The sequence below is a fragment of the Athene noctua genome, chromosome 17 (assembly GCF_965140245.1).
Source record: "Athene noctua chromosome 17, bAthNoc1.hap1.1, whole genome shotgun sequence".
Lineage (NCBI taxonomy): Eukaryota > Metazoa > Chordata > Aves > Strigiformes > Strigidae > Athene > Athene noctua.
Genome location: NC_134053.1, coordinates 3,664,382 through 3,685,201, shown reverse-complemented (window position 1 = coordinate 3,685,201; position 20,820 = coordinate 3,664,382). Strand labels below are relative to the sequence as shown.

Below are 20,820 nucleotides of genomic sequence, written 5' to 3'. Positions count from 1 at the left end.
TTCTTATGGCCTGGAAGCCTGGTGGGAGCTCCCCACACCACTGGGGATCCAGCAGTACTCATCTAATGCAGACATTTCTGCTGGCCCACTACGAACCCTATGACTGTACAGAAAACCCTGCTTTTTCAAAATCATTCCAACTATGACTTCTTTTTGAAGAGAAAATTGGGGTCAGAGATGCTCATTAGCCAATCTAAACCCATTGGTGAAGATGAGCTTAACTCAGTGCAGCAGTGGGAACTGCTCCAGTGCTGGAACAGAATCTGCTTCCTGGAGCTGCCCCTGTCCCTTGGGCCTCGCTGCCTGTGGGCAGTCTGTTTCAGGCTATTCTCCTGGAAACAAGGCCACTGTTTCCTCTGAAACCCTGAACTGTAGTATTTTGTGGCTGCGGGTTTGCCCAGAGTTGACGTTTACATGGGAACACGGACAAAATCTGTTCAGGAGCTTCTCAATTACATCAATGCAGATAAAAAGTTTCTTTTCCTCAAGAGTCTTCACAGGGACCTCAAATTCCACTGTCATAGTGGAATTGGAAGCAATTAGGCCTTTGAGAGCACATTTGATTACAAAGGTTGACTGTATATTGCATGGCAGGTTGTTTTCCTCACTATTAATAAGCTCTAACCATTCCCTGTAATAGGTATAACCACACCTTCATTCGATTTAAACACTGGAGAACTCTATCCAAGATGAAGTTCAGCAGTAGATCGTATAGTCCTAGCGATTCCCCAGGGACATGTATTTACCCTGTAGCTTTGCACAGACAAGGTCTGTGGCTGACTGACCCAGTAAAGAAGAACACTGTAATGGAAAAAACACAGCTGTGTTTATTCCAACAACTTGTCTCCCAGTGCACCAACCTCTGCCTCAATAACCAACTGTGTTTGTTTCAGTGGCTGCACTTTCCAGGCCTTCAGCAGGTGTGGAAATACCACAAGCAAATAGTCAAAGTGCTTCTAGCTCAGGTTCAGAGACGTGTCTTAGTCTGGGGAGGAAAATCTGCCTTTTCTACTCTAGCTTCACTGTGAGCTTAAGGCAAAGAAAGTATGTGCAGGTAAAGAAACCTGCTCCTCTTCTCATGCCCGCGGCTCCCCGAAAGGAAGGAGTATAGTACTAACAATTAATTCTTGCTCTCTCTCAGACAGCAGGACCACTTTTCTCTCACAAACAGGACCACTGTTTCTCTCCCAGGATGCTGAATATGCAGGTCATATTCATGTGTGAAGGAATCTGGATTATGAAATCTAAACAGAAGTATGGACTGTGATTAATATATAGAAGGAAATAAAATTGCAAATAAGCCTGAAAACCTATCTGTCCATTGAGCAACCTGACTAATAAGGGTTAATAAACACCAAATATCAGACTTGCAAATTCAGTCTCTACCTTAACCAACCAGTTTTTCCAGGAAAACAAAGGAAGTTGTGAAGGTGACTTGCAAAGTATGTCTAAATCTAATAAATATGCATGGGTACAGTGCTACTGACCGTAAAAGGATATGAGGTGACAGAAGGAAATTCAAGACCAAGTTTAAAAAAAAAAACCAAAACAAATTAACATCTAATTTAAACTAGGCTGGATGCCAGTTCTCCCCAAGACTGAAGCCTGACTCCTTACTCACCGTAACATGGTTTCCACTGTAATCTTCCCAATTTTTTTGTTCCATTTCTCCTGTAATAGAAATCTTGACTTCTGTACTTTGCCTGCTTATAGTTTTAATGTTTGTGAATGCTGTCACCCTTCAAAAGGATTTCAGCAAAGGCAAATAAGAACCAGGGCCAGACAGCTGATAAATCTGAGCCTGCAGCACTGCAATATTTGATAATCCCTGTAGCCTAAAATCCTAGTTTATCTGCAGTCCTTCATATTGTGTCCAAGTGATGTGCTGTCACAAACCCTTTATCTTTCATGAAGACTGCAGAACAGAAAGGCACCTTCCTACCTATCCAAATAGAATATATAATTATACAAAAGCAGCTGACCCCTATCTTGTCTCTCAACTTCAGCTGCTTTTCTGGCCAACCTGAGAGCTCAATCACATGCAGATGCTCATCAAAGTACTCAAAACCAGACCAGATGCTTAATCTAGGCACTCTTCTCCAACATCACCAGAACCCAAACATATCTACCTAGGGAGAAGTGGTATTTTCAATATATGTTGTACTTGAGCACAAATGAGTTATGTTCTCCCTGTGCACTTTGTGAAGACTTCATTGTTCTGCATTATGTAGCTTCTAACTTTAATACAGATTACCATTGACCACTCCTTGATGTCTAGAGCAGTGAACTTCCATCAAGCCCATGGAACATAAACAACAATTAGATAGTTACATTAAAGCTCCTTAGGTCACTGTAAACCATCCTTCCCAACAGCATATTGACAATACAATTACTATCACACTGTAGTGCCCTTCACCAGAGATACTCAGCCAAAGCACCTCTACACGCATTATTCATAGACTCATCATGGAATCATAGAAAGGTTTGGGTTGGAAGGGACCGTAAAGGTCATTTAGTTCCAACCCAGTGTGAACTTTTCCTCTCCACCCTCACCTGGGACTGAGCAGTTATTATTATTCCTCTTTTTAAGCGAAAGGCACTATGGTTGAGGGAAGCTGAGAACTTCACTCAGGATCACACAGAAAGGCAGTGGTAAAACTAGATTTACAACATGAAGCTGAGTCACTCTTCTAAACCACACTCCCACCATACCAATTATTTAGCTATGCTATGAAGTTAGAATCGCTAATACTCTTGGGAAGAAAGGGCTTCTTGTAAGCCCTCAACTAAATCCTCTGTTTGTGTGTATATATGCACATGCGGGTGTGTGTGTGTCTGCATGTGCAGATTTACAATCTGGTTATTAACACAAGCGTGTAACTGACTTTTTGATGGGCATGTGCAAGTATGGTATATGATACCGTGTTGGCATGGCAACTATCTACATGTTTTAAGTAACAGGGTCAGGCCGTAGTGCGAACCCATGTCACTGCCAAGGGGTACAGCTGCTCAGTCATCTGTGCTTCGAGCAGAGCACCCCACTCAAGGAGTTCAGCACATACCACAGCAAGGAGCAGGTGCGCTGACGTGATGAGTGGACACATGCCCATATTGCTAATCACCTTCTCCCCACCCTAAGTAAACTCAGCTCAGCTTCCTGCTGCACAACCATCTCGCTCTTACCTCTGAATACACTCAGTTTGCATCACGGTTGTAGAGTAGCTCTACACTAAGCAGCCAGAAGGCCAGGAAGCCTTCCTCTAGCAGTGGCATGTTGTTGGTCTTTATTACCTGTGGATAATAATAACAGAGGGGGCTTTTGAGGGGTGAGAGGCATGAAGAACTGAGTTTAGTTAAAGGACAAACATATAGCTGTCATGTCTTCACTCAGTTCTGCCAGGAAGTACTGTGTCACTTCCTGAATGTGACTGTAACACCATTACATTTTAATAGCATTACATCAGAGACTGATTCAGCTCACTATATTGATTTCTTTTTTTTTTTCCAGTTAGAACAGAAATGTCAACTACAGAGGACAATGACCACATGGCCATTCCTTACCCTGTTCCTTTGGCTCATGTGCTCATTCTGGTTCTCTCTCTGGTGTTACACACATGGAAAAAAGCACATCCACACCCACGATCACTTAGGTACAAAAGCAGGCCAGGAAGGCGGTACATGCCTAGAGATGCATACAACAAGCTACGTTAACACAATTAATTGTTTCCAGGCATAGTTGTCTTTATCAGCTATGCTAACATCAGTACTACTTAGAGAGCTACTGCTCAGTGTTACCACAGAGTGCCTAGTGAAGTGTTGGTGACTTAAGAGATATAAATCAGAAGAGCAAAATGTCGCTATGATGTTTTAATTGACGCAGAGCTTTTGCTACATTACATTTCAAAAGTATTTAAATTCACCATAAAATACATCTTTGGTAGAAAGATCATTTCTTGACCTTCACGCTTGAAAAAGTGCTTAAGACAGACAAAAAGACCTAGCACCAAAGCTTGGCAAGATACGATTTTTAGCTATTTTTAGTCTAAATAGGTAATCAGCCTAGGCTTGAGAACAATAATACAGTCACTCTTTTGAGATTTACTCTAGCCAAGTCCCAACGTGATAAGGAAGTGCGAGTTAAATAATTCCACCGATTTTCCTTCCTAATTTACAGCTGTGCAGTTACAGACAAAAGGAGAACATGAGTGCCTACAGGACTTCCAGGCAGGAGCATTGTAACTGCTTGTATCTGGTGTCGATGTGAAGGTTCAGAGCTCAGCTCTCCCCATCTTCTTGCAGGCAAAAGGCCAGAGTCCGCTCCCAGTGCTGGTCTGAGGCCTGTAGCATAACCGTGAAACGAAACCACGGAGCCCCAGCCATCCCAGCCGGGTATTTGACCTCTCGGCTGTCCCAGCACCCGCCATCCCTCGGGACACCGAGGGCCGTAAGCACCGGGCGCCATCACATGAGCCAGGCAGACAAAGCCCGCTCTGTGAGGGGCTCTGCCGGCCCACGGCGAGGCTCGGTGTCTTTACAAAACGCCACTCGGCCTCCGGCAGTGGGCAACCTTCCCCGGGCCGGGAACCACCACCCCGGGACCCTTCTCCTGCCCTGCCTCAGTTCGGGGGGCTGGAGGCCCGGTGCGCTGTGACCCCACGGTGGGCTTCATCCAGCGCAGACACCCCAGACTGCCTCCCCGCAGCCTCCCCTTCTCCCCGCGGCCCGGCTCACCCTGCCGGCCCTCGGACCCCCTCAGGCCACCCCGGCCTCGCCCCCCGGGAGCCGCCCGCCACCGCCCTGGCACCCCCCTCCCCTCAGGCGCGGGGTGTCCCCCCGGCCCGCTCCCCCGCCGGTACCGCCCGCCACCGCGGCCCGGCTCCCCCCGCCGCCCGCCGCCGTGGTACGCCCCGCCCCGCGCGCCGCCGCCCCGCCCTCCCAGCAGGGGGCGCCGAGGGCGGCGCCCACCCCGGGCCGGGGCGACACCGCCGCGGCGCTTCCGGTTGGTGCTGGCGGCGGCGGGAGCGCGGCCGGGGCCGGGGGCAGCCGGGCCGGGATGGCGCTGGACGTGCGGCGCCTGGAGGCGCTGAGCCTGCAGGAGCTCAGCGCGCTGCTGGACGACGAGGAGCAGCTACAGGACATGGCCCGCGAGATGGAAGAGGTGAGGGGCGCCCGCGCAGCCCCGCGCCCGGGCCGCGGCCTCCCCTCGGGCCGCCGCCCTCCCCTCAGCCCGCTGCCCGCGGGGCCCCGCGGCTCGGGGCTCGCTGTCCCGCCGCCTCCATTACCACTTGCGCTTGGGGGGGGAAGGTGTTAGTGACAGCCTCCCACCCGCGGCGCAGGTGACTCCCTCCTCCCGGCCCGGCTCGGGCTGCTCGGCGGTCACGGCTCCGCCATGGAGTGGCCGGTGAAGAAGGAGCCCCTGTGCTGCGGAAAGCGCTGCCTGCCCCTCTCCCTCCCCCTCTTCCTCCCGGCCTTTTGTTTGCTGGCCCTCGGTAAGGGGGCTGCTGTGCCCGGGCACTGCTCCCGAGCGCTGGCTGCCAGAGGAGGGGGCAGAGGGCTCGCCGTGCTGAAAATGCTCGGTTTGTACTAAATTAGGAGACACTGACGGCCCGGAGGTGGGATCAGTTTTTCCATTAATACAGCCCTTGTTTTGTGCCTTGGCCACGATGAAGGATTTTGTCAGTGTGAAGTCGGTCCTATTTGTGGTCTCGATCTCAGTGCAACTTTAATTCAGAACAATATGAAAGAGATTTCTGTGTGCCTGAGTTGGTATGCTGGGCTCAGTGAAGGCTGTCAGGCTTTCTGGTGCTTGTTTTGCTTATTTGAAATGTCTTTGTCAGTGTATCAGACTCTAAGCCGTGCTTTTGGATCTGTGCTTATTAAAACAAAATAGAAGCCTGTTTTCTTCCTGCTGCTGTGGTTGTGTTTTACTGGTTTTTCTATATGCCAGTGGACACTGTATTACGGTTCTGATATGAGGGTGTTCCGGGTTTATTTGACCACAAATGTGCCTGAAAGTCTCTTAACTGTGTAGTCAGCTAACAGCAAATAAGATGAAACCATTTATATGAAAAATTTAAAAGAAAGTAATGTGCTGTACTTCTCTTAGTCTTGTATTTATTAGTTCTGGTTGGTTTTATTGTTTTTTGTTTTTTGTTTTTTTTTTTAAATTAGAGGACAAAAGCCCCAGGAAAAAAAAGGCAGCAGTATATTCTTGAGAAAGAATATTAGTTTATTAAGTAAAATCAGTTATAGCTGCTTTCCCTCAAACTAACATTCCTGCCCTTTTACTACTTCTGACGGAATTGTTCTGGATCACCTCAAACCAAAATAGTTAAAGTATTACAGATGAAGAGGCCACTGAAGGTTGAGGACAGGATAATAAGGTGTCCTAGGGAAATTTACTTGCTGCATTATGCAAAAATTAGTATTTTGAACTTTGTGCAAATAGATTTGTGAGAAGGGGGCAGGCATAATAGCTTTTCATGTGAGCTTATATTTTGAGAAGTTAAACTGCTGAGGAAACATACTGCTGTGCTAAGTAAAACATGCAGAGATCTTAGAGGCACCATGGTTTACTGGGGGCAGGAGTACCCTTCTATAAAAAATAAATATTTAAGGAAAGTCAACGGGTTATAATGGGCATAGCTTTGTCAAGGTATTAATGGGTGCAGTACATTGCAGTACTGCAGTACTAGTTTGAGCATGACCTCTGACAGGGTACATGACCAGAAGGCCTGGCTCAGTGGGCTCCTTTTTTATCGTTTATTTGTCAATATGTGCTTTAGATTGTAGGTCAAAAGTGACAGAAAACCTCAAGACCTTAGTAGAAAAGATCCTCTCACTGCAGAACTAGACCATACTCTCAATTTGACCCTCCGGTTTTCCTCCTCAGCTGGCAACCGAAGGCTTTTAAATTGTAGAGTAAAGTTCTCCAGGCCTGAGGGAATATTTTGTGGTGTTTGGAAAGTGTGGCTAGGTTTGAAGGTATTCAAGCTGTGTGGAAATATGGCTATGCTGCTGTCTGGTATAATCCTCTTTTATTGTGTGTGGAGGCTTTTACTAGAGTCTGTTCAACTAGAAATACATTTACCCACCTTGGAAGGAGTTGGCCATGCTTGAATACTTCTTCCTCATTCTGGTTTTGCCTCCACTGAATTGTTTACTGCTTGAGTTTGTGCTACTGGGTCGTGATTTTTCACTGTGAAGTATGTGGCAGGAAAAGGGAGAGAGGGAAATCCTGAACATTAAAGAGGAGCCATGGTGACTTCACTGCTACGTGTATAGGTGTTCAGTTGTCAGTCCATATGTATCTAGGTTGTAGGGGCTATTCCAAAGTCCTTAGGTGCCTTATTTCATTGTGGCATACCAATTAAATCATGATTCCTGAGTCACTTTTCTGAGGTCACTTGTATTTTCAGTGGCAAAGTTGACGAAAGCTGATTATTCCATAACTGAAAAAACCTTTGTTCTCCTTGTTGCAAGGGAAACCCAGCTCAAAATGTTTTGTTCATAAAGAGGAGGATTTGGAAGACCACTTGGCTTTCTTGCTAATAGCTAAAAATAGGTACCTTCCAGTCTTGAAGGGAATGTATTCCTGCGCAGCATTTGAGCAGGATTTGTATATGTCATTGTGGGGGGGAGTGCATATGCACGCACACACACACATATATCATTATCTATATCTGATGTATATCTGTGTGTGCTCACATGCACATTCATACTACACTGGGGTAATATGCATATACAGTGTTCCTCACACTGTATCCCCAGGTATGTGAAAATCTGTCATCAAAGACCAAACTTGCTGCTTTTTCTGTCTGTAAGGTTGTTTTTGAAGCCTCTGGGCTTTTAGTGCTTGAACAACAAACATCTTGTCTGATAGAAAGAGGAAGGAAGCCAATTGTCTGTTACTCCCAGTCTTTTAAAATTGAGGAGGTTTTTTTTTATAATCTGTTGAGGTTAATCTCTGTCGTACATCTACAGTATTCATCTTCATGAAATAAAAGTACATTGTTTATAAAAGTTAATCTCGGAATGATAACTCTAAACAGCATAGATGAGAGAATTTATGACCTGACACTGGTGGTAGCTCAATGAATTTCTCCTGTGAAAATGAGTTTTCTTTTTATCTACTGGAACATCACTTCAGTAACAGTGCAACATTGTGTTACTGACCACTAAGGTTCTACTGCCAAAGGTTATTTACTTTTCAAGACCTTAATTATATGAAATCAAGAAGTCAGAAATGTACTGCCTTCCTCTCATTCCAGGATTTCAGAGTACGCTGGCAAACACAGAAGGAGTTTGAGTGTAGTCCTTCTCTCAAAAGCCATTTGAAAAGATTGGGAAATGCAGAAAGTCCAAGTTAAAACTATGTGAATGCGTGCCCAGATTTCTTGGATTCTCGCTCATGTCCTAAAACCACATTGTGAGAGTGGTTATGTTCTTGTTTGCCAAACATGAAATTTAGTTACGAAGTTAGGAGTTAGACTTGGTGACAACTGTAGATTTTTCTCTTCCAGTTAAGCATCGAATGAGTAACCTGCCTGTGTCTGATGAGTGCAAATTACAGTTCTGGGTGTCGCTTTCCTCTGCAGTAAACATTTAGGATTTGCAATTTACTTTCTAACCTTTATTTTGTCATTTTTAAAGCTAGTACTTACATAATCAGAATACCTAAATTTAGCAAATCTAATTACTTTGGAATACGTATTAATATTTATTACTGAACAGATGTTGTTAGAGGGTGTATTATCATTCACCAGTACTTGATGAAAAGCATTCTTAAATCTAATTCTGTAAAAGAAGTCTCTATTCTCCTACTCTGCACCTGTCAGCTCCTGTTTCGGGGGTTAATTTGACACTCCAAATGTGCATCCTTATACTTCCGCAGTGTGACTGCATATTTTATTCTTAATTTACAAGTATGTGTAAATGAAAGAGAGAATAGACTAGAGCAAGACCAGAAAAACCTAAAACTAAAGTGGATGTATGCTATGTATAAAGCAATTAAAATGGTGCCACATAAAACTTTTTATTTATAGCTCCTTAAGAGACTTTTTCTTGAAAGTACCGAGACACTACTTGCCATGGTGCTTGCCAAAGCAAGCTTATAATTATAGCAGCACTTGATGGACTTTGTGGGTAGCTGGGATTTCAGTTGCTCTGACTGCATCTCAGGAGGCATCTGGTCTGGAATTGTTCTTCCTGGGAACATGCTTTTGGATGAACAGGAGTGACGCTTCTCAGAGACATTTTGCACAAGTAAAACTCTTGCTGCAAACGATTATTTTGGAGTAAATGATAAACAGTAAAAATGTTGCTAAGCTAGTACTAGCTTCTGTTTTAATTTTATTCAGCATTTTTCTTCGTTTTTTAAAGAGGAATGAAATGAAGCTGCAGTTGATGAAAGTAGTAGAATCTCAATTCCCAAAGCAGTTGCTGCTACCTGTTCTTGTAAGTGCTTATTAAATCCTTGAGTAAAATTATTCAAATTATTTCTGTTAAAGAAACACATTTTTTAAGCATCTTAAGTTTTGAAGTGATGCATAAACCATGGGTTTTGTTTTTAATAACCTCTGCGTGTCCACGGCTTCATTTTCTTGCAGTGTGCAAAATTTGGTTTGAGTGGTCTGCTCTGTGGTGCACAATCCTTCTACGATTAAAACCCTTTTATAAACAGCTCAGTATTGTTGCCCCATTTGTCCTATTCAGAATTCATACTGAGAGCTTAGCAGTTTAAAAAAAAAAAAAAGAGCATATGTTCTTTTTAATATTGTCCTGTCTCATTATGTCTTGTGATTCTGACTGGTATTTTTCATGTTTCCAGATTAATGTTTCCTGCCTGTTGAAGTGCTCATGACCTCAGTAGTCTTGTTAGCAATTCTGATAGTCGCATGCTGTTTGCTTATTACTCTTAATAACTTTTTTTTTTCGTTGTACTTCCAGTAGGCAGGTGAACATCTAATGCAGTAGCAGTTCCCTGCTAATACACATTTTTTGTCACACAACACATCTGACAAAATAACTTCTATTGGATTTATTCCTTGCTGGGCTGTTGTCTTGGGCTTGTGGAAAGCTGTGAGTGGATCCTGAAAGCGTGCTTTGTGCTGCATTGATAATCTTAATAGACTGGTCGTGCTGAGCTGTATCTTTGACCCTTGGATACTTTTGCAACTGGTTTTATTTTGTTGTTTTAAATTAGTCAATGCTCTTTGGAAGTTTTTTCTGTAGGGCTTTTTAGGCTAACTTCACAGTGTTTGCCTTTCTGATTCCTTGATTTAACTTGTAAATGCAGTACAACAGTTGCAGAGAAGTTTATTACACAGACCTTAACATCAGTGCCATAGATTATTCTGTTTGTAAAATCTTGACTGTGTTCAAGTTGTCTTGCTTTGAGATTGTGTCTGTTCTGTTGCTTGTGAAATAGAATTCGCTCTTTCCACAGACTTCAGACTTTTTTCAGTGATGTGAAGCATTTAAATGTCCTGAAGAGGTGGAAGGGTCTTCACCAGCTGCTCAAGTTTCATTAAACATCATTCCTAAGTTTACCTTGTATTTGAGGAACTTCTCATGCTGTTCAGTAAGATTCAGTTTGAGTTTCCCATCTCTTCAAGTGTCCATTTTTAAAAGAAATTCAACACAGACTAATGTTGGAAGTAAAGACTTGAAGAGTGTCACCTGAATTGATCATTAAATGTCAGTCACGGTTTTTGTTCAGCCTCTGTAGAAAAAATGTACCCTTCTCAGAAGTGCTATAATACAGAGGAGGTTGAGTCATTAAGTCTTGTGTAATTTCAAGCACTGCAACTTGAAGTGTGATTACAAATACCTTATATTTTTTCAGTTTCAAAACAAGTATTTTTAAGACTTTTGCTTAAGTTTAGACTAGTCCATAATTGCTCCATGTCAGATGCTAAGGACAGGAAAAGATGTCACTGTGTTAGATGTAGATAGATCATAATACTGATTTTTTTTTCCCGATTTTTACAAGTCGGGTACATCATATGCTGATACCTAGTCATCTTTACACATTTCAAATTATTTAAAGTAAAGTTATTCAGAAAATCATTGTAGAAAGTTACCCATTTGCTTCTTCCTTCCCCTCCCTAGTCCTGTTGAGAGACATTATGATACTCAAGGCAGGACTGTTACTGAAAAGTAGTGTTTAAAAACATCGCAAAAGTCTCATCTGACTTGAGGAAGCTTTTTCTGTTGTTCTGTATGTTTACCTGGAGTTCTTCCTTCTCTTTGTTACATATGATTTCAATAAAAGGTTCATTTGCCTGGGATTTGTGCTCTTGAAAGGTTCATAGGTTTGTGTCCAGTGGCTTTTTTCTCTCTAGAGCAAATGTACGTGGTCTTCATCCCGAAGAAAGATCAAAGTTCACTCATAAAACTAGTCTTCCCAGACTGACTGCACAACCGCTTTGAAATGAGAATATCAGCTTTAGAAGCAGTGAAAATACAATCACCAGATTAAATTGAAGTTGCTTTGAAGGAAGTTGTTTGCTCATTAAAATGGTGAAAGAGGAGAGGCATCAGGAACCGTGAATCTTTTTGCACGCAGTCGTCTTTCACTAACAGTTCAGAAGTCAGGTAGTTTACAAAGCTTGTGGTGATGGCAGGTGATTTGGTAAGAAGCTGGATGCCAGTAATTAAACTGTTAAATCGTGTGTGTTTTAATTCCCGTCATAATTCTTAGAAAAAAATGTAAAATAGGGGGACTTAGGCTTTCTGAAAGCAACAGTCTTAACAGCACTGGATCATACAAGAAGAAACAAATGGAAGCAGCCAGTTTAATTTAAATTATTTTGCATTGGATTCCGAAGTGAGAAGAGAGGATTTTCTTTTTATTCTTGGAAAGGATTCAAGTTGAACACAAGCATAGGGCTGGAAGCTTGTTTAGGCTTGATGTGAGAATCTCAAGAAGACAAAACAGTATCGCAAGTACAGTTTCTCTTTTTTGCACAATTTGGAATAGAATTTTATTTTGATTGATGTAGAATTTAGGACTCAGCATTATCCTTGACTTGATTTTTTTTTTTAAAGTGGTTTAGCAAGAACAGAGTGAAAGACAGTAAAACTTTGGTATTTGAAGAGCTGGATCTGGGGACAATTGAGCCAAGTTTTAATTTAGCAGATTAAAGTAGTGTATAAATATTTCAAAATAAGGTAATTGCTTTCAAAGACACTGTTGCTATGCTTGGAAAATATTTTTACCTGGTGCACAGTTTTGTGCTCAGACTGCCAAGAGCACCTGAATTCAGCCCTTTTCTGGGGCTTTTAAATAGCTTGTTTGGGTTTCCTCTTTTCCTGTTTCTGAGGTGTGGCTCTCCTATATCCACCCATGAGTGTGAAAGGAAGAAAGCACTGTACTCTGTGTTTGCACTGAATTCAGTGCAGCTGTCCATAAATAAGATCTGTTATAGCTAAAGAGGGGTGCTGTGGGCTAGAAGGGGCATATTAATGTAGGACGTCACAAAAAGTGTTTCATTGATTTTTGAAGGCAGCTTAATAGAATCAGTCTGTTGTGCCATGGGAAAACTGTCCCACTTGTTGATTCAGACTGAAAATCTGAAATCAGATCCCTTGGTTTTGTTTTGCTTTTTTTGTTTCCTTTTGATGTCTGAATATTTTAATGAATCTAATGTGACATCCAGGGCAGACTTCCCCAAACACTCAACTTTCTCAAAGCTCACGAAGACTGCCTTGATAAAATCGTATGCGTGTGTGTATGAGCAAGCTCAGAATCTTGATGAATCTTGGTTTCGTGAGAATTGTTATTTGTTCTTTAGGAATAATGTCTTTGGGCTAGGATATGTTAACCAGAAGGATTAACTGAAAAACAAGCTTTTGGCATTAATCCAGGACTGATTTAACATAGTTGTGGAAGAATATTCTAGAGAAGGAATAGTAATGATGCAGTCCTTGGTTTTTGCATTTTAATAAGGGATTATATTCTTCTCCAGTCTGACTGTATCTTACTGCTGGAATTCAAAGTTGTTTTTTTTTAAGAGCAACTGTTGCTTTATCTGTCAGTGTTCATCATGGGGGAATAGTAGGGGTGGTGTGTGAGGTGGGGATGAAGAAGAATCTTCAGGTAGCAGGGTGTAAATATAAAAATGTGATCTCACAAAGCTGTGACAGCCAACAGGTCAGACCTCACATAAATTTGTGACAAGAATTTGAAGAAACTCAGGTGACATAACTTCACTCCTCTGCTACTTAGCAGAAATGCCTTAAGTGAACACCCAAAGAGTGGTTTCTACACGGTCACCACTGCCATGCCACCGACACCCGCCTCTCGCTGGCAGTTCCATGCGGCAGGAACCCTGTTCCTGTTCTGAACAGGCAAAAGCGGTTCCGCCTGCAGGAGTGTTCACCGGCACCTCTGCCCCCACTCAGAGAGGAACTCTTCAAGTCCTATCCCACAACACTAACTCTTTGAGTAGTTACCATTTCCAACTTGGAGAAGAAGACTGTTTAATGAGCTCTGTGCTGCATGTGGAAAAAAAGGTGCAGGAAAGTGACTTCAGAATCAATTCCTTTTCAGAAAGAGATTCATCCACAGGTGCTCATAGCTGAAAGAAGAGATCCTTATTCTCAATGCAGTTCTTCTGAAGGTCTTTTCCCATGAGCTTCAACGGCCCATTGTTGGTTTAGATGATTTCAACATGCTGTTTGCAGCAGAGACCTCCTTATTCTCGATGATATGCTAGTAAAATAGTATATTAGTGGAAAAGTAAAAATACACTTTTGTGAGAAAGGATTTTGTGTAGCAGAAAAAGGAGATCATGGGAAAAGAATGCAATAGCTGAAGCTGACCATACCTACCAAAACTGTAGACGTTCCCACCATTCGTAAAAGTCCTAAAAGTGTTGTTATTAGTTGCAGGTCCAGCACTATAGTACTAATTTTTACAGAGAGCTTACTTTTGTTGTTTTGTGTGTGTGGTTTTTTTAAAAATTTTATTTCCAGGCCCAAAATGTTCAGCACAGCAAGGACATGACTCTTGCCAGCAATCGCAGTCTGGCAGAAGGCAATCTTTTGTACCAGCCGAAGTTGGAGTCTTTGAAATCAAGTTTGACCGAAAAATATCGAGAACTGCAAGTTCTTTTTGAAGCATACCAGATAAAGAAAACAAAACTAGGTAATGTTTTCTGTTGACGATTATGATTTGCTGTTTTCTAAGTGAATGTAAATCTGTTGCATGTTTTTTTTGTTTGATTTTTTTGGTGCCTTGCTTTTAGCTGTGTGATTTAGAGTACAAAATGAAATGTCATTCTTGTGTAGTTCTGAAATAGATCATGCTTCTAGTGATTTATTAAGTATCTGTTACACCTAGTAACAAACATACTGTGGATTCTATTACTTACCTGTCGTTGATCTATTGTTCTCTAAATCATCAAATTCATTTACTTTGTGAAAAGGCAAAACAATTTGAATTTTCGGTGATTAATCATAAATCAAACGGAATATTATATTTAGCTTTCTCATTTCATACTGAATTATGAAGTATTGTACATCTGATTGTTCACTTGAAGTGCTTTGTCTTTCAATTTTATAAATATATCATTGTAATTAAATTGCAGCTTTAAGCACTCTGACAACGTTCCTAAACTACTTAATACATTTTCTTAGTGTAGATCATCCTGTCTAGAACAGTGGAGTGTGCTAGTTGTACAGATGTGTCTCAGACATTTTTATGTTTGCCGAGGCTGTATTGCTTCAGTTTGAAGTCACTTGGAGCCAGCTGTCATGTACTGTTCATTTTGTGCCATTACAGACAGACAATCCAGTAATGCTTCACTGGAGACACTGCTAGCGCTGCTTCAGACAGAGGGGGCTAAGATTGAGGAAGACACAGAGGTAATGAGAGTACACTTCAATTCTGCCACTTACACCCATTGCTGAAGACTTCCAGTGTACGTAGCTGCAGTTCAGTGTTGAACGTGTGATAGACTGAAGGGATATTTTCAATAATACGGTCTGGTCTTTGCTTTCAACTCCGGTGAACAGCCATTTGGTTTCAGCGAGAATTTTTTAATCAGTTTTTTACTCCTAACATCTGTGAAGTTTAAGAGAGAAAACACTCCTTTTGAGAAAAGAAACCCTCTTAGTTCCTTGGCATTGCCTTCAAACTCATAGCATATAAATGTGGAATATTTTTTTTAATGGTGTTTGCCTGGTATATGTATTAGTCCAGTACAAATGTCAATTAGTAACTAATGAAAACCTGTGCCTGCACTGTTTTTTCTCCAGCATTTCCCATAATACATTCCATTAGGATTTCAATGTATCTGTCTAGGTGCCAGTGGTCACCACTGGCTGTGATACAAGTCCTTGAAGGGTGGTCTGTTTTCAGAATAATGGAAGTGTTTGGTTTTGTTTGCTGGTTTGCCCGCAGGACATTTTCTATAACTATACCCAGGGAAAAAAAAAAAAAATTGCATATTGGTTTTGAGTTGTGATCACAAAAAAACGTTCCCAGGATAAGTTGAATTTTGTGATTATATGTATGGTCACCTCTTTAATAATTAAACATCATATACTCAAAGCTATGAATAAGTGTGAATATTAAGCCTGGTTTAGCGATAAGCTGCCTATCTGTACTGAGTCTTAGTTCTCAGTTTCTGTTGGCATTGCAAGCAGTACTGAGCTGTAATTCAGTTTAGCTGCAATCTGGAAAGCTGTTGAACTTGATTCATTCCCGCCTCTGATCAGGGGAATGTTCAGAGCTAGATTCAGATGTTCTTACTGCTGTTGCTTCAGTATAAATTTAAGCAAAAATGATATTTAACTCCCAGTGCTTCTGAGTAATAACTAACTTGAAATTCTGCTTGGAATTCTTAGTATGCCAGTCATCTTCCATATGCAAGCTGGAAAGTCACAGGCAAACTTAAGCTATTTTTAGGTTATAAGCCATTTAGATTCTCTTGCAATATACAGTTTTCTAAGAGATTGTTCCATATTTAACAGAATATGGCAGAAAAATTTCTTGATGGTGAAATACCTCTGGATTCCTTCATTGATGAGTACCAGAGCAAGCGTAAACTGGCTCACCTGCGACGTGTAAAAATTGAGAAGCTCCAAGAAATGGTGCTGAAGGGACAGAGACTTCCACAGGTTCAGCCACAGGCTCAGCAGAGAGCACCCGAGACAACACCAGCACCTCAAGATTCCTACACTTCGGATGCAAACACTCCTCCTTCAGTTGTGCCCCGACGAATACCACCCCCTCCGCCTTCTTCAGTCCCAGCAGGACGCTTTCCTACTCCGTTTACTGCAGCCATGAGTTCAGGACCAGCTCTTTCTTATCCAGGTGCTCCGTATCCTCCTCTCCCCCCTCGGCCAGGAGTTCAGTCTGCAAGTCAAATGCCACAGCCAGGATACCCATCTCAGTTTGTACCACAGTATCCTCCAGCTCTTCCCCAAAGACCGCCTCGCCTTCCGCCACATCCTGGCTTTATCCTCCAGTGAATATTTTGGTGCGCCTAACTTAAGTATTGGTGCTTATATTTCCTTTTTTTCCCCATCAGAGACTTAATGTAAGCAATGGAAAGCCTCTGGGTTTTGCACAATGGAGTACAAAATTCGAGCTGTGGAACAGAGGTTTGCAACTGCGTTTGGTAAATGTTGATTGTTTTTGTTTTCAGATATCAGTGACAACAGGGTTTTTCTAGGAAGGTGATTGGGTCTAAATTTTGTAAATCCATCAAATTGTGAAACAACGTACAGAGGATTTCCTGACACTACAAATCGAATCACACTCTGAATTCTTTAGTGATGGTAAATGAGCATCCTCTTCTGTTCTGATGTATTCCCGTCGCAGCTTGATGTACGTGTGGCAAACTGGGAGCTGTTTGTCTCTAAAGAATTCTCCATCAGTGCTGGTGTTTGGGTAGTAACAACCATCTCTGAATACTGGGCAAAGAGTTGCAGCGGAGCACAGCAGCATCCTTTGCAGTGTGCCCAGACAACGGCATTTGTGGCCAGGTGCACAACGTTTTCATAGCTCACTGAGCTGAAACTCTTGTCAGAAGATACTGTATGGTTTTTAGACAGTAAAAGTTACAAGAGTTTCATTTCTGCATTTCAGTTGTTACCTTAGAGTTTTCATAATAAAAGCATGCACTGTTCCCACTCCTAAATAGCTTGATATCCTGAAAGTCCTGATCTCTTGAAATTAAACTGTTTGTAGAGCCAGTTTAGAGTTTATATTAACTTTATCAGGCATTTTTATTTCCTTGCCTATTAAGACTCTTACCGTTTGTTTTTTTAATTTTCCACACCTTGGATACAGAAGTGATTTTTTTTTTTTTTTACACAGGTGCTTAGCTTTTGATATCATGTGATTCCAGGAATCTAGCAGGGTATTTTTTTAATCAAATACTGGGTTTTCACATCATGTAATTGCCCACTTGAAGCTCCACAATTTCATTTTATCTCTCAAACTCAGTCTCTCGCTTGGCAGAACTATTTTTAACTTCCCCATTTCCTTCAGTTTTGCAGTTTTTGGCATGCATATCTATCTGGAATTTGCAGTTAACGTTTCTCTGCAAGCAGGCAAAACAGAAAAAGCTTTTTGAACTTCACGGTGGCTGTTTGCATCTTACATAATCCATTCTTGACTTCTTATGCCACTGGAGGGGGAAGCTTTTTAGGGGAGCTCACATTTCATTCTCAATGTGACTCTTGAAGCCTGAGGTGCAGACGCATGCTGGTATTTTAATCTAGCATTGGGGGAGGCAAATCTTAACACTTGTTGTTTGTGAAGAGTGTGTCCATAAATTTGTTACCAGTTTCTTCCATCCACGACTTTCAACTAATTCATGGTAATATAAGAAACTCACAGTCCAGAAACTGTCATAGCTTCTGCATTAATTCAGAACATTTTCGTATCATTGTCCTGGAATGCACTGCATTGTTTGGAAGTCTGTACTACAAACAGCATCAGTCAAAATGGACTATCTTGTTTCTTTTTTCTTTACATAAGGCCCTTGACTCTCCTTAATCATTTCCTCTGGAGTGTGGTGGTTGCTAGCAAATACTAATCTGAAATCAAGCTCATAACAGGAAGCTCTCTGTTCTGAAAATAGGGTTATTTGGCTTGTTTTGCCCTCTGAAGACAAAGGGCAGAAGGTTGGTCAGTGTTATTGGCATCTGAACCAATTCCCCAGCGTAAGTTTGGAAAGCTTCTGTAGATGGGGGATTTTGTGAAGCAATGTGCGTTGGATTTGTTTGCAAAATGTGTTTTTTCTGTAATCTAGTGATGGTACAGGATGTGTTGTTCTTTTTTTAAATAGTGTAATATCTTTACTTGGTATTATTTTCTCACTGAAGCTTTGTATAAGCATGGTTAATTATGACTCGTTTCAAAGTAATTTTGCTGTGCTATTAGTGCTGGTATTTGGATGGCAACTGTTGTATCTGAATGCTAAACATAAGTCTGCTGTAGAAATTATTTGTGTCCTAGAAAGAATTAAAGTGGGTGGGGGCTACCGGGGTGGTGACTGAGTACAGAAATTTGTACTTTGAGCCTGCTACACAAAAATCCTAAAACACTCTCAAATTAGTTTTGCTAACATTTAATAAAAACAACCAGGTATATTTTGACACTTATCAAGTGCCAACTTTTTTTCTGAGGGTTGAAAATCCTCAGAAGTGATGGAGGTGATAGATAAGTGTATTGTGAATTTGCACTGCATTTTATGTATCTAACTTTATTGGTATTAGTAGTCCAAAAATATTTTTACTACTTGTTAAATTTTCTGTCTTTTGGTAACTTTTGTGATAACATGACCTTTCAGGGATACTTTATCTAGAAACAAACTCTTGTGCAAACTAAATACAGACAAAGCTAATGCAATTTTTCTGTCTGAAAGCAAAACAATGCATTATTGCATATGCATGTGGCTGATGTGCCTTAAGATCACTACTTGTGATTGTAATACTAGGATATTAGCATTTTTATCGTTTGAATGGCCATTGCTTAACTCTAACTTAAGGGCTCTTCAAGAGCACTTTCTTTAACAAAAAACACCCTCACACTTCAGAAAATATAAAGGCTGTATCTGCTATTTGTAAGCTTATAGTTGCCTTCACTGATGGATAAGTTTGAACATAGATAATGTAACTAATATGATGTTTCAGTTATAGCAACCTCATAACTGAAATCCAGCTGCTCATGGAAAACATTTTGCCATTAATTGTGTGTGTGTGTGCGCACAAACTGTAAATATATACTTGACTGCTGGTAGTGGTTAAGCGTAAAGGAGAAAGATGACTGTGGAAAGTTGTTTAAATCATTTCAGAAACAAACGTTACAAAACACTAACCTGAATGAGTCGGGCAAGAGATGTCAGTGCTTTTGACCTGTTGCCCTTTGACAGCTTCTCCTCTTCTGTTATAGCTAATAAGTAAATTCTGCTATGGCTAGGATGTTTAGAATCATACTAATTTGCACTGTTTATAAGATAGTGAGATTAAAATGCCATAGGCAAGCTGAGAGTTGAGAGGAGGTGGCTCAATATGCTTGCCAAAATTTATATATTATAATGTTGTCTTGAGGATTTTTAATGTCTGCTGCAAATAGCATATACTTCCCCAAAGCAATTGGAGTGGAGAAAAACCTTTTAACTATGATGTGTAACATGGCTTTAGAGTGTTGGTAGCGTTGAAAATGCTCTCTTTGGATGGCATTACTTTTGCCAGTCTTTTGTATGCAGATTTGTAAGTTATGACTAACTCGGCTGTATGTGGTTAGGTTGTTTGATTGATGATCAGCACTGAATGGTTCTCGCTCAAGGATGAGTTTCACTGCACTTCAGTGCTGTCTCCTAGAGTCAGCTGTTCTAGCACAGCTGGTCCACACAGGTCACCTTTGTACCAGTGACCCTGGTCAGAAAATATAGAAAATAAGCTTTCATGTGATACCAGGAGGCAGAGCCCTGGGCACAGTCCAGTCATGAGTAACCATTATATTTAGTGCCCTAACTTCCACAACCTCAGTCGTGACCTCTTTTGGGACTTCTCTACCCTCTCAAACTGGAATAGTGACTTAGATACAGAGCTCAAATCAACAGCTCCTTTAGCCTGAATATAGAGCTACTTGGCAAACATTGAGTTCAGAGGAGGTAGAGTCGTCCTGCACCTGGACAGTCTAATATAATAAAGGGGCAGTTTTATATGCCTAGCAAGTTGTGAAACGTACAGTGGATTTGTTTGCATAATGAGTCTTTCTGTAATCTACTGTGGTCTGATTTTAAATAAAATAGCATATCTCTTGGTGTCGTGTTCCTATTGTGGCTTCATTTTATCACGATGGGGTTATGTTAATGTTTTTCAGTACTAATGGTGGGGTTTATGTAGCTACATGAAAAGAGTTGTAGGTGAATGTGGAACATAAATTTGCAAGAGAATAACTTTATTCATAGTAAGTCTGTTGGCCATGTTTCTAGTGACTGGATATAGCGAGTCCATTTTGTGTGTAGCTGATAGAGGATAGGTATGCTCAGAGTACATTCTGCACGTTGTCATCATGGCAACGTGCAGCCCATGGTGGGCTGTTTTGCCAGGTAGAATCCCTTCCCTTTTGTTTTAGTTTCCTGCAGCTAGCTGGAGTAGTCAAGTGTTCACAATCTTCATCTGGAAAAGCTGAAGGGAGGGGGAAAGCCACTTTTATTGTTAAAAAAGGAGTAACTTAGATTTCAGCCAAGACAAGTTAGGAGAAATGAGTCAACCAAAGTTATTTAGGAATATGAGTCAGAGGGCAGAAAAGACCTGATGTTATTTTCTGTGATATCTGTCAGTTTAATA

The 20,820-nt window shown here is 41.4% G+C and overlaps 1 protein-coding gene across 1 annotated transcript; it reads left to right on the top strand.

Moving 5' to 3' along the window:
- The first annotated feature begins 5,003 nt into the window (after positions 1-5,003).
- Positions 5,004-20,291, top strand: VPS37B (VPS37B subunit of ESCRT-I). The gene is made up of 4 exons (XM_074921056.1): positions 5,004-5,158; positions 13,981-14,152; positions 14,789-14,871; positions 15,982-20,291. The coding sequence occupies exons 1-4, from the start codon at positions 5,054-5,056 to the stop codon at positions 16,480-16,482; spliced, it is 861 nt and encodes a 286-aa protein (XP_074777157.1). The 5' UTR covers positions 5,004-5,053; the 3' UTR covers positions 16,483-20,291.
- The last annotated feature ends 529 nt before the right edge of the window (positions 20,292-20,820 follow it).

Coding starts and splice junctions, on each gene's coding strand:
- VPS37B (XM_074921056.1), top strand. CDS start 5,054: ATGGCGCTGGACGTGCGGCGCCTGGAGGCGCTGAGCCTGCAGGAGCTC. Junction 14,153..14,788: donor GATAAAGAAAACAAAACTAG/GTAATGTTTTCT, acceptor GTGCCATTACAG/ACAGACAATCCAGTAATGCT. Junction 14,872..15,981: donor AGATTGAGGAAGACACAGAG/GTAATGAGAGTA, acceptor CATATTTAACAG/AATATGGCAGAAAAATTTCT.